This window comes from Schistocerca nitens, chromosome 3 (genome assembly GCF_023898315.1).
Source record: "Schistocerca nitens isolate TAMUIC-IGC-003100 chromosome 3, iqSchNite1.1, whole genome shotgun sequence".
In the NCBI taxonomy this organism is placed as follows: Eukaryota; Metazoa; Arthropoda; class Insecta; order Orthoptera; family Acrididae; genus Schistocerca; species Schistocerca nitens.
In genome coordinates, this window is record NC_064616.1 from 448,775,049 (window position 1) to 448,789,315 (window position 14,267).

At 37.0% G+C, this 14,267-nt stretch overlaps 1 protein-coding gene across 1 annotated transcript in view; it reads right to left on the reverse strand.

Annotated features, from left to right (window-relative positions):
- Positions 1-14,267, reverse strand: part of LOC126249271 (zinc finger FYVE domain-containing protein 26) — a 393,885-nt gene that overhangs the window by 49,897 nt on the left and 329,721 nt on the right. The window contains exons 32-33 of the mRNA XM_049950925.1: positions 8,089-8,378; positions 62-353 (exon numbers count right to left, since the gene is read on the reverse strand). Of these exons, the coding sequence (XP_049806882.1) occupies positions 62-353; positions 8,089-8,378 (582 nt within the window). The remainder of the gene's footprint in view (positions 1-61; positions 354-8,088; positions 8,379-14,267) is intronic.

The following is a 14,267-nucleotide window of genomic DNA, read 5'->3' on the forward strand; positions in this document are numbered from 1 at the left end:
CAGAACAATTAAGCAGCATATTTATAAAGTTTGATGAATAATTGAACTGTGAACTATTCACCTTCCACTGCAACAAAGAACTATCCATCCATTCCATTCTACCATGCAAAGAAGAAACAGTTCCTTTCTGCAAGCTAGGAATGTAAATGATGTGGAGAAATATCTCAGGATCAACTTTCTGCTCCTGTATGTAACGCAGAGCAGCAGTTTCATCATCATGCCTTAGGTAGAATGAAATAATACCAGAATGGCTGCCATACTGTTTAAGGTAAAAAATACTCTCCTCATAGAATTTGTGACCAATTTTGGGGCCAATGAAAACTGTATTTGAGGCAGGCACTGACAGCATATACCTGTAAAGTAAAAATTAAACAATAAAATTGAGTTACATTGTCATTCAAAATTTTAAACATTTTTATCGCAATTAATTTGCTTTTGTAATAATGGGATTTCTTATCCATAGAAAACAATTTTTCCTCTTCTTCTTATTCTTAACGAATTTCTCTCCCCTCCCTCTTCCCATTTTTTGCATTAAAAGGGGGAGGGAGGAGGGGGGTGAAAAAATAAAAATAATGATACATATTACTTTAAATTGTGAAGAGCAGGAAATAAATATCAATCTGAAGCACAAAGGGAGCATTTCAAAGTAACTATGTAAGGGAATGTGAAAAACACTCTACAGACCATTAGACAAATGGACATACCAGAGCTCTGAAGTCATATTTAAACTAAGCTGAGCTTATGACTGTATTCTTTTTATTTGCATAGCACGACTGGATATCCATATAGAACAAGTAGATAAATTTTGGGACCTTCTAGAACAAACTGTGAACAGAGTAAATAAAAAGAATGTAAAAATCTTATTGGGAGATTTCAATGCTCAGTTGGGAAAAGAAAGGGAATATAAAGATATAATTGGAAAATGGAGTCCACATAAATTTACAAAGAAAAACGGTCAAAGACTTGTAGAACTCTGCAGAGGACACAACCTTATATCTAAATCAACATACTTTAAGAGGAAGCCAAGTAAACTTAAAACATGGAAACATCCAGACTAGAGGAAGGACGAGTGGCAGCTAGACCATGTCTGTATGGGCAAAAATTTTCATAAGGAGATCCACAATGTTAAAGTACTGAGAGGAGTAGACACAGGCTCAGACCATTATACGGTTAAAATTAAAATCAAATTCACACCGTTAAAGAAGAGAACCGGAAAAACTAATAAAATAAAAAGGAGGTTTGACCCACATCAGCTAATTAAAAATAATAAGTACCAACAAATAACACAAACCATCAAATTAACAGATGATCTAGAACAACTAGTGCCTAACCTTAAAAAAGAAGCAGAGAATCTAGCTCCCTTGAACCCACAAAGGAAACATGCATGGTGGACATCAGAATGTGACAAATTCCATGAAGATAGACACCAAGCATGGTTAAAGTTTCAAATACATAAAACTGAAGAAAATGCCATCAACCTAAAAAATGAAAGAAAAAAATTCACTCAAAATATTAGAAGAATCAAGAGAGGATTTCATAAAGATATTATAAAGTCTATAGAAGATAATTATCATAAAACCAACTCCAGGAACTACTACAAAATCTTTGGGAAACAACTACAACAATATGAGGCCCCTACACTAATACTGAAAGATGAAGATGGAAGAATGACACACAGTAACAAGGAAAATGCAGAAATCATGGCAAAAGCATTTAACAAACTTCTGAATTGCGAGGAACCCAAAGAACCCTTACAAATCAACATAAATCCCCCAATAAAAACCAAACCTAACAAACTAGACCCTCCAACTTTCCAAGAAGTAGAAGAAATTCTTAAAGAACAAAAAAATTATAAGGCATGTGGAGAAGATCAGGTTTTTGTTGAAATGTGGAAATATGCAAGTGACACAGTCAAGACCTCCTTACATATGGCTCTAACAAAAATTTGGGTAACAGAACAATTTCCTGAACATTGGACCACAGCTATCATCCACCCACTACACAAAAAGGGAGATAAGAGCAACCCAGACAACTACAGAGGAACCTCTCTCCTAGATTGCACATATAAAATTCTATCCAAGATCCTATATGAAAGAATCAAGGAGCAATTAGAACAGGAGTTAGGGGAATATCAGGGAGGTTTCAGACCATGGAGAAGTTGTGCAGAGCAGATAATTAGTTTAAAATTGATTATGGCATACTACAAGAAACGAAACAAACCTCTGGCAATAACATTTGTAGATTTTAAGAAGGCATATGACTGTCTCCACAGACCTTCAGTATTAAAAATTTTAAGAAATCTAGGACTCCATCCAAAACTAATTAAAATAATACAACTCACTCTAACCAACACCAAATCAAAAGTGAAGTTTAGAGGAGAAATTTCGGAACCATTCCTCATAAAAACAGGCTTAAGACAGGGTGACTGCCTATCACCATTACTTTTCAACTGTGCACTGGAATACATAATGAGAGAATGGTACAAGGACAATCCAAAGAGGATAAGAATTGGAAGTGCAAAAAATTATATTAGCTTAAACTGCTTGGGATTCGCTGATGATCTTGCTCTCCTAGCCAACACAGTTCAAGAAGCCAGGCAACAAGTGAAATCAATACAAGAAATAGCAGAGAAAGTAGGCCTTAGAATATCATTTGAAAAAACGGAGATTATGCTAACTGATCCACCACTTGCAAACAAAATTACAATAGGAGAACAGGAAATCAAAATTGTTGATAAATTTAAATATTTAGGTCAAATAATAACATACAATCTAAATGAGAAACCATCATGGCAAAATAGAATAAAAAAATTGAACTATGCAAATTACATTACCAAAACTACATACAACAAAAAAAGCCTATCTATAGATGCAAAATTAAAACACTATAAAACAGTTACACAACCAGAAATAACGTATGCAGCTGAAACTATCTTCAAAACAACTAATACAGCAGAAATTGACAGAATACTAAAAATAGAAAGAAGAATAATTAGGACATGTATAAATAAACAGTATAAAATAAATGGACATTGGAGAATAGCATCAAATGAAACAGTATATAAGAAAATAGAACCAGTCATGAGCACAATCAGGAAGAAACGCATCTCATTCTTTGGACATCTAATGAGAACTCCAGAAAACAGAATTAGTAAAAAAATAATAAAAAAATTGTGGAATAGTAAGAGCGACATTAAATGGATCACAGAAATTAAGGAAGATATAAAAGAACTTCAAATTACAGTAGATGACCTAAAAAACAAGACAGAGAAAACCAGAATACTGCAAGACCCGCAAACTAGACTACAAATGAAAATCAATAAAAGGAGTACAGGAAGAGTTGTCTCAGATGAAGAAAGAAAGAAAATATCTGAAAGAATGAAGAAATATTGGGCAGACAGAAGAGCAAAACACCTTTCATATAAGAATAGCCTCCAGTAATTATATTACCTAAATATCATATTAAGTTATTGTCAAACCAAATTGTATCCCCGTGTAACAACTTGTTTAGAACTTTGTATTTTTGACTACAGTGGTCCAATGAAGGCCATAAAATAAATAATAATAATAATAATAATAATAATAATAATAAAGACCAAGTATTACAGTGGTGTACCATGCAGAGTCCGAAACTTTGGCAAATGTACAATGCAATTACACATCCAGACTTTAGAATCATGAAGGTTGCTAAAACATTAGTAGGGAACTTGAAAAGCCATAATCATTAATTACACATTTGCTAGAATAATTTAAAGCTGGGTAAATATTTTGTTCAAAAGGTGTACAAAAAGGGAAGAAGAATCAAATATGTTTTATGAAGGCAACAAAGGTAACAACAATACAATAGCCATGTGTAACAAACTACAGCTTTGTGCTAGACACAATTCAAACATGGATCTCTGACTTTTGTAGGCAGTGAACACCACCCAAGTACACCACACAGTCTGACTCAAATTGTCATGGCATTCCACCTTTTCCTTACAAACTCTGTAGAGGGTCCTCCATGGTGTGAGATCAGCATCTCAGAGAGAAAAGATATAATAGTCTGAAGGGTTAAAAATGAAGAGACAAGGGAATAAAATCAAAATATGGTAATTCAAGCTAATATAGGTGTAGTGGACTGACAAGGCAGCCAGTCCACAGAGACGGGTAGCCGAGAGGGCACACGTACATACACGCCGACTGGCGCGAAGTCTGGAACAGGATTCGTAATGAATGTGATAAAGAAAAGAACGTAGCTACTAGAACACTTAACTTTTATATCGTCCTTTGGTATACAGCATTCTTGATGATACAAGTGAGACTATCTTGAGATACATGCAATGGTACAAATGGCGCCTTGCTAGGTCGTAGCCATTAACTTAGCTGAAGGCTATTCTAACTGTCTCTCGGCAAATGAGAGAAAGGCTTCGTCAGTGTAGTCGCTAGCAAAGTCGTCGTACAACTGGGGCGAGTGCTAGTACGTCTCTCGAGACCTGCCTTGTGGTGGCGCTCGGTCTGCGATCCTGACAGTGGCGACACGCGGGTCCGACATGTACTAATGGACCGCGGCCGATTTAAGCTACCACCTAGCAAGTGTGGTGTCTGGCGGTGACACCACAATAGGTTTATATTACATTCTACAACATTAACTCTGAACAAGAGGAAACACTAACAAAAGTTTCCTCATTACATTTTATGCATTTTACTTATTTATTTTGTTATCTTGCAAGTTCATTCACGAGAGAAAACTGAAGCAATTTCATCCTATAATGCATGCACCTGTGTAAATAATAGAGATGACTGTATTATTCAGTTAGTATTTGATACCAATTGCAACATACAGACTGTCTTTGAAACTTAAGAGGGAAACAATATCTGAAATGAGTATAATGTTACACAAACAAATCATCTTGAATATGGTATGGGAGAGAAACAATGCGCATTGTGACAGTTTAAAGTAATGACATTCTGGGACCAGTTCCCTAATTTTGCTGTGTTTTTTCTCATCACAGATCAGGAATGAACTTATTCCTGCTTGACTTTCTGTACAATTCCTCCATGGGTTTCGTTTATTCACCATTTGCTTCTGACAAATGAACAGCCACACTGTTGTTCTTCAAGTTTCAGTTGATTGGTGAGTAAACACTATTGTGCTGCCTTATAATAATATTATTTGTCTCAAACGAACTGTTCAAAAAAATTGCACTACCTGTATAAATGTTAATGTAGGGGGGGGGGCACTTATGACATAATAAACTTCATTAAATTAAAAAAAATACTTCACTGTAAAATAAAAGCAAAAAAATAACAAAAACAAGACATTTAATATCATGTTGCTCAACTCCATACATTAAAACATGCTTGGATTCTCCTTGGCCCTCCTTGGCTTGCTGCCTCCAAGGTAGTCAAGATATTGTTGCTCAGGTTTGTCCCAATCCCCTAAGTCAGCCCTCCTGATATCATCCAGTGAGTGAGAAGTATTCCTGAAATGATGCAGTGGAAGTTTTGACTGGTCGCAAAGATGCTCAGTCTGGTTCATGTCAACAGATACCATCAGCCATGCCTTTCTGTTGATACCTGCCTCCTATAGGAAGTTTTCAGGAGATGAGCATGGTGTGATCACATTTTGAAAGAGAAACCCATTACTGAAATATTGACAGTAGGGCTGGACAACAGGTCACAGGATTCTATATGAATAACATGCAGACCTCAAAAAAGCATTGACAGTGATGAGAGATTTGTGATGCTGTGAACAATACTGACAGAAAACGTGGCTGACTCACCTCAGTTCTGAATTCGTGGGACTTCATGTCTGAGACTTGTATTGGTATCTGACTCCACATTCTTTTAGGATGATAATCGGGCAATAGACAAGGATTGCTCTCGTTGATAAAGAGAACCTGATGCTACTGATTCAGGTTCAATACCAGGCATTCTTCTGCCAACCTACTCTGCGCAACACAGTGACTATGAATGTCTCCTGTTGTTTGTATTGGACACCTACAGGCGAAATGCATTTTACAGAGACAGTGTCATACTGTTTAGGCCAACACAGTCCTCTGAGTTGCCTCCAAAAAGACAGTGTACAGTTCTGAAAATATTTATTCTCTGGTGCTGTAACAACAATTTCAGTGTGAAAGTACATTTTACCCATTAATGGACGTCCTCAGATCATAAGACAGACACCATGGTTCAGTACCACCATTCTAGAAATCACATTGGAAATTGTCCTTTTTAAAACATGCCATCACTGGTGACACAAGAACAACTATAATGTCATTCCTTCCAAAAATGCACAGTTCTGTTGCATTATCCTCAAGGTACCTACAAGCTATACTATATAGGTACCAGTCATCAGCTGGTGTCATTGACCATGTTATAATGATCTTTCATGTTCTGTGTCTCATGTAAGCAGTTGAACGATGAAATGGCATCACTGTGGTGTACACCTTTTGATGGGCAACTTCCTGTTCTGACAACCCTTCTTCCATTAAAATGTCAATCCATGGACAGTCTGAGCTTGAAATAACCCTTCAAGGCATGTTGACAGAGTGAGCTGTGCACATGCGCTCTAGAGATGAGGTACTCTTCTCTTTTAATGAACACAATGTACAAGAACTGTTTCCATAAAGTATAAGTCCAATGTACAGAACCAAGTCCGGATGCAGTGATTAATGAACAACTATGAGGAGCTAGGTATCACAGAAAACTGCACTAAGTCCTTAGCTGTAACAGTAGTTCTTGGTGGAAGAAGCATCTGGATTGTAGCTAATAAACATTACAAAAATAAACAAATCTGTCAGAGCTAAGTGCACTGGACTTCTTATATGGCCCCAGAGGCCAATGGTTCTAACCCTGTGATTCTATGTTCTATGTGGTTTTCTTAGTGCAAGTATGTGGTGTTATCTTGGTAAACTTTGGCGTAGGAATCACTGGTGGAGTCACTGAAGGATACAACATCTGTCCTTGCTCCCTATCCCCTATTGCTCCCTGCCCCCACAGCACCCACCCTCTGCCCCCCCCCCCCCACCTTGGAAATGCACCCCTCCTCCCCTGAGGTATTAATTTTGTGAATTGAACCTTTTTCTGTCCCTCAACTGTTACCCTTTAAAACAGTTTCAATAGTTTGTGTAGTAATAATGATGACAATATTTCACTGCATGGGTGCCATAAGAATCAGAAAGACTGTGATATTGTGCTGATACATGACACTCAATATTCACCTACAGCTCACTATGTTTTTTTTTTTCCACCAAAGTCCAAGGTTCATATGTTTTTCTCAACTGCAATCCATATCTTACTGAATAAATCATTATCACTAAATACAGTATAATTGTAAATAGCTTAAAAGTCTTGTTTTTGCTGTACATCCTAATTAAAAGTTAACCTAGAAAGACCATATCATTGATCTTCTTAGATTAGTAACTACAGCTACTTTTATAAAAATAATAACTGCCAGCTCTGAGTGCATAGGAAACAGTAAATTATGTTTTTACTATAATACTTGTACTCCATAAGGTATGTTTAAGAGGTATGTATTTCAGAGAAAAAATGTGAAAGTTTTTTTTTTTTAGTAAGTCAAATAACTCACAGAAAGAAAGAATTTCAGTTATTTGTGGAAAAAAATTCTTAGGGCTAATATCTTGCAGTATGTACTATTTTAAGATGATAGTATTCACTGCACAAAAGAAACAGTGTTGTGTGAGATCTAATAAGCTAGCAGACTGGTCACTAAGAAGTATTTAAGTCAAAAGACAAATTTAGGCATAGATTTTAAAAAATTGCGCAATGGAGAAAATCAGAATAATACTAATGTGTTTGGTGTTTGATTTCACAGGTTAATCAGTTTCTCTGCAACCACATGACTTATTTATCATTCTCACCATGTCCCCAATGTATCTCTCTTAACCAAGAATACTAAAATACTTACCCTACCTTACTTCCATTTAGCGCCCATGAAACCAGGAAATTTTTGTTCTAATTGTAGAACTATGCCTCTCTAATTGTATAAATTTCTCAGTCTGCAGCTTTCAGAACATATGCATATAATATTCCTCATTTTGTCATGTTTAATAACAATAAATATTGTGTACAAGCCTAATTTTACCTGCCAGATGAAATGTCATCCACTGATGCAAGAGCATGTAAGACAGAGTTGTCATCCACAGGAAACTGTCTGATGCTAGATTCTGAGGAGTTATTAGAGTGGCCCAGAGACACTTCTTCGAGGATACTGATGATTTCCATAAGCAGAGGTGGATCTCTTGGGGGTCGTGATCCAGCCTTTAAACAGTGGGCAAAGTGTTCACGTGCATCATTCCAAAACCCCGCACGAAGGCTGGCCTTCCCCCAAGCAGCCCACACTCCAGTACAATCAAGCCCACATTTTGTAGATACCTGTAAGAGAAAGAATTCTGTGAAATATATATAGTTAATTATTATTAAACATATTTATCTGACAAATTCATTAACAGACAAATGTAATTAGAAGTTCACGTGAATCATTGAACAGGAAAATCTTGCATGACAGAGATGAAGAATGGAGGGCAACAAGATGGCAAGTCTGTGCCATTATAACTGAACAACTTCTTTTGGCAATAAAGGTGAACTGTTACAGTGATAATCTGGAGGAGAATCAGATGGAGCTAAAATTAAGACTGTTTGATCCACAGATGTATGTGAGGAGATCCTTGAGGACATGGAAAATGTCTCAGTACCAAAAATACATTCCAAAAGAACTAATGTGCTGCTGTTCCTGTCACATATCTTAAGTGAAATGATCCTGAAGCATAAATCTGTACACAGCAAGGCACAGGTCACTGTAAGGGGTGTGAGCAAGGTTGCATAGTACTAATGGTTGCATAGTACTAATGGTTTTACAACTGACAGTGCATGTCCGCATCTAATGTCACAGGTGCAGGAACTCTAGGAATGAGAGGATATTTGGCGAATAGATTGGCCTGCCCATTCCCCCCCTCCACCTCAACCTTAAATCCCATTCAGCATCTTTGGGATGCATTGGGGAGACATACTGCAGCATGTCCACATGCACCAATGACCATCCACGAGTTGTCAACCGCATTGGTGGAAAAATTGAATGCCATATCACAAGAACTCCATACCAACCTTGTGGCCAGCATGGTAGCAAGTTGCAGAGCATTTATTGCCATCCATGGTGATTGAATACTCTATTAAGAACCAAGCCCCAACTTTGGTACTGTCCAAGGGCTCATCATAAATTGTGCTGACTTTCACATAATTATTGTCTTTGCATAAAAGTATCATTTCCGTTCCCCTCCCTTGGTATTAATTTCAGTTGTCATCTGTACTACACTGCAGCAGTTGTTTTTATGTTCCATCCAAGTTTCGCTGAGCCACAGTACTCAGCAATGATGCATGATGCAAGAGTTACTTTTGGCATATTTTGCACACCAGTTTATTTTTTTCAGTAACTGATGGTCCATGCTGTAACAGAAACTCAAGATGAGCTCCTCAATCTGAGCTCATCTATCTGCTGCCTTCTGGGTCATATGAACCAATGGATCAAGCTGGGTTTCACACAGTCAGTGTTTGTCAAAGCCAAATTGATTTCTAATAACGAGTTGTTTTATCTCCAGAAATGTCATACAAGGAAGCTTTTTTAATTATGACCAGTAATATCAACACTGCAAAAGTAGCAATCATCAGAATGATTTCTTGGCTCTGTCCACATCATAGGAAGAGCAAATCTAAAGGCTTTTTTCCTCCTTTTTGGACCATTTTCTCAGATCTTCAGCACACACATAACATACCTTATGTGGCGCCCAAGATTTATCTTGAGCACCAAATGGCTCCAAGCACTATGGGACTTAATATCTGAGGTCATCAGTCCCCTAGACTTAGAACTACTTAAACCTAACTAACTTAAGGACATCGCGCACATCCATGCCCGAGACAGGATTTGAACCTGCGACCGTAGCAGCAGCATTGTTCCAGACTGAAGTGCCTAGAACTGCTCGGAAACAACAGCTGGCGATGATCACCAAGTTTAGATCCAAAGTATGATAAATAAACCTTTTTCACAAAGTCTGTAATGTTTCTTTAGTATTCACCACAAATATAACAAAAACTGTGATCAGAGTTTTTACAACCACAATTAGACATTGTACTGAGCACATGTACAGGAAACGGGAAAGTGAGGTTAGGTTGACAGCAAACAAAACACCATCTGTTGCCACAAAAATAGAAGCGACCTTTTTTTGCCAGCAAATGTTTTTCAGCAGTGCTACCAACGTCATCTACACTCATTAGAGCTACTTTTTAAATAATTTTAACTACATAAAAGCTGTTAAATTCTTTTAAAAATCACTTAATTTAATAAACTTAACTGTAAAATGTGAAGAAATGGTGGGTGATACAGTTTTTTAAGTATCATATTTGGATTTCCCACCCTAAAAAACATAAGAATAAGGTATTTTCAGCAAAAAAGTTTTTCCATCATTGGCCTGTGTTATCTGTTTGAAGTAATTTTCAGACAAGACATTATAAAATGTCACATAAATCCCTGTCTTACGTACTAGTTTTGATAGAATGACTCCCAATCTATACCTGGCAAGTTGAGGTCACCCCCTATTACAACAGCATGATCAGGAAAGTTACTAACAATATTCTGACAGTTCTCTCTGAAGCACTCTACCACTGCAGCTCCTGACCAAGGTGGTCTATAAAAGCATCTGATTACTATTTTTGACTGACCTTTGATGCTGAACTTCACCCAGATTAAGTCACATATGGAATCCCTGACAACCTCACTAGATAATATCAAATTCTTTACTGCAATAAATATGCTATCCTTATGATGAATATTCCAACCTCAACTTTTTTACTGCTATTCACTTACAGTTTCAATCAACTTTTTGTTCCTAATACTATATGGACATTATAGCTTTCAATAAGGTGTACTAATTCCTAGACCTTTCCTTGGATGCTTGTGCAGTTTACTAACATCATATTAATCTTTTCTACATCTGATCTGTCAGGATGAGCATTCTCTGAGAACTTGTGGCTGATGTATCTTTGATTCTGGCAGGCAATTCACCTCTGAACCCAAGGAGGGGTTCCTCTAACTTAAAAAAAATCCCATGTGCATCCACACTAGGACTGTAGATATTTTTGAAAATACTGGGAGACTGGTATATCAATATTTAAAAAAATATCATTATTGGCCCTCGTTATATTAAAAAAAAGTATTGATATATTGAGAGAAAAAATTTTGACATACCAGAATATAAAAATATCAGCTGCACATTGTAAATATACTGCCAGTTTTAGAACTTTATATTTAAATATTGATTTATTATTATATATCCTATACAACAACAAGCTAACAGCTTACTTATCACCCTTAGAGCAAGAATTGAAAGGAAAACAATGCATGTTGACTCTTGGCAATAACCACTTTGCTAACCATTGTAACTGCATATAAGTGTCACAATAAAAAGTGTCTGATGGGTTTGTCGTTGGGTTTCATCACATATTGAATTTGTCCGGAACACTTCATGTTGGTTTCCATGTTTTTTCCTTTCTGCAAGCACTAGTGATCTAGCAGTTGTAGTGTCCAAATTGTGTGGTGAAGTTAAATGTTGCTGTTTCTGTTGGTAGCACCAAGAACCGACTATGTCAGCATTTCCTCTCGTGCATCTCTGTCCACCACAAAGATGAGTCTTGCCTTTTAAATTTTTGCTTATGATTTTCAGCAAATGTTTCTGAAGAGTGCCAATGTGAAGAAATAGCACACTAGTTGTACTAAAAATTGCTTTTTAATGTAACTGATGTGCTATTTCTTCACATCAGAAATCTCGTTGTTCTACTCCCATCGCCACTCCCCCCTCCATTGCAATTTGACTTCTTCTTCGTGTTTCTTTGTGCCACCTGTACTAGCTTCACACAGTGAAAGAGAAAGACTGGATGTGATGGAAGCTCGAAAACTAGTGAGACTCCTTCACACAGTGAAAGTAAAACTATGTTCTACTACAATTTCAAACAAACAATTCGAAATATTTATCAAAAATTGGGAAAAAATATAATATAAAAGAAAAATATCAGAACTTGATATTGCTGTTTCTATATTGAGCTAGAAAATATTGCCAATATATACTGATATTTTTAGGAAAAAATATTGATATATCGATATTTTATCAACAGCCCTAATCCATACACATTCCACTACCCTAGTAACTGCTTCCAGCATGTAGTGCACATCTGGCTTATTAATGGGAACAATACAATTCTCCACCCAAGAGCGCAGGTCAAGAAATTCAAATATTATACTGTCATAGAATCATCTGAGACTCTGGTTTAGATTATCCACTCTGCTCCAAACCAGAGGACAATCATTGACCCTAGATACAATGCTAGAAATAGTAAGCTCCACCAGCACACTGTGTGCGATGCTAGTTCCTTTTACCAATCAGCCATCTGCTGAAAGGGATAGAGGGTGGCCTCAGAAGCCAAGCATCAGGCATCATTCATGCTGACATGACCCACTACTTGCAGCAGGCTGCACCAAGTGCACTCGACAGCTGCTGGCAGAGCCTCCTCTGTGCCTTGGATGTGACCCCAGCAAACATGCCAAGTGCACATTGACATTCTTTCCCACCCTACTTGCTGTTTCCCTTTTGTCTTCTGGCCAGTGACATGTGAACCCATCATTGTCTGACAATCTCTCTCAAGTGAAGATGAACTGGTCAGATGATGTGTATCGGAAGACATAAACACAGCTAAGTTACCAGAGGATACAAACAGCACCAAAGGTGTCGCAGATATCATGACCAGTGCCCTGGTGTCACTTCAGCTTTAAGCTGCAGCCGGAAGGTGGTCAACCACAGCCAACACAGCCTCCAGCTGTTTATGAACAGCAATCAATTCCCCTTGTGTCTGCTCACAGTGACCACATTCCCTGTCCATATCCTGCTTTACAAAAACTGAATAAGATCTCAAGAAATAGAAACAAAACAGTAAGGATTAATTGCCAAATTACAGACAGACTCCCATAAAAGAGAAAATTAGCCAACTGTGACACTAATGAGGTTAGAATGTACACAAAATATAACTGAGGTGAATAAAAAACACTAAAATATGCTCTGTGGAGTTCTCACTATGGCCTAGGATCGCGAGATCTACTAGCTCTTAAAACAGAAATAAATTTCTTTTCTGAAAATGTATTTATTAACTGTAACCTTTCACTAGAAACTCTGCTTACATGAAAGCTACTGCAGGAAATAAATACACAACCTCTAAAGCGCTGATCTAAACTGTATGTGTTTACTAACATGACATTTAAACTGATCCACATGACATGGCGCTTCTGAGAGCAGGAAGCCACCTGAGAAAGTTGCCTCGCACTAAGACATGTACTAAAATTTATGCATAAAAATCCTTAAGAGTAAGTTAGTACACACTAGTCTACACAGTAAAAAAAGACAGTTATAAATCAGTTCCTCACAGAAGTACACAAGAAACAGAAACTAAACTAAATTACTGTCTTAGAAAAACTTGTAATACTTCAGGCACATGCTCTCTGCTTCATGACTGTGCCAACATATTTCTCAAAAATAGACTTGACAGGTGGTTACTTTCAATAAAGAATCTAAATCATGGTCATTAATGTATCTTTCAGTCTCTATCAACACAATGGCTTACCATATGAAATTATAAGTGCTATAGTGATACTGTAGCATTATTTTCAGCAATTAATTTACAACAGTAGGCACTGTGTTAAGTACCTCAATGCATCACTGTAACTGGGTATCCCAAAAAACTCATCTCCAAAATTTTGAATCTTTATTTCACACATTTCAAAGCAGTAGTCTCAAGTGCAATATGAAGAAATGTTCATTTTTTTAACCCACAATGGAGTACCTGGGTCACGTACTATGCAACAGCAGCTTCACGCTGCGACAATTGATAAACTATTTAGCCATGAAAAATCTCAAAGACTTACAATCATTTTTAGGCGAGGTGAAGTATTACGGCAAATTCATACATGAATTTACCCAGATTTGTCAACTTTAATAAAAACTTAAAAAAGGAAAAAAAAATCAATGCAATTACTGCAAAAACAGCTCTTCTGCTGAACAATTTCCACTACTCAATATAATCTATCACCCCAAGGTACAATACCTCAACACCAGTGCTTTATCATGCATTCCAATAGGCTCAGATGCTGATTTTTACTCTAATGAATCACTTTACTTTTGCTTACATCAAATGTTACAAAAATCAGTGAATGATATTGATGAAGTGCTG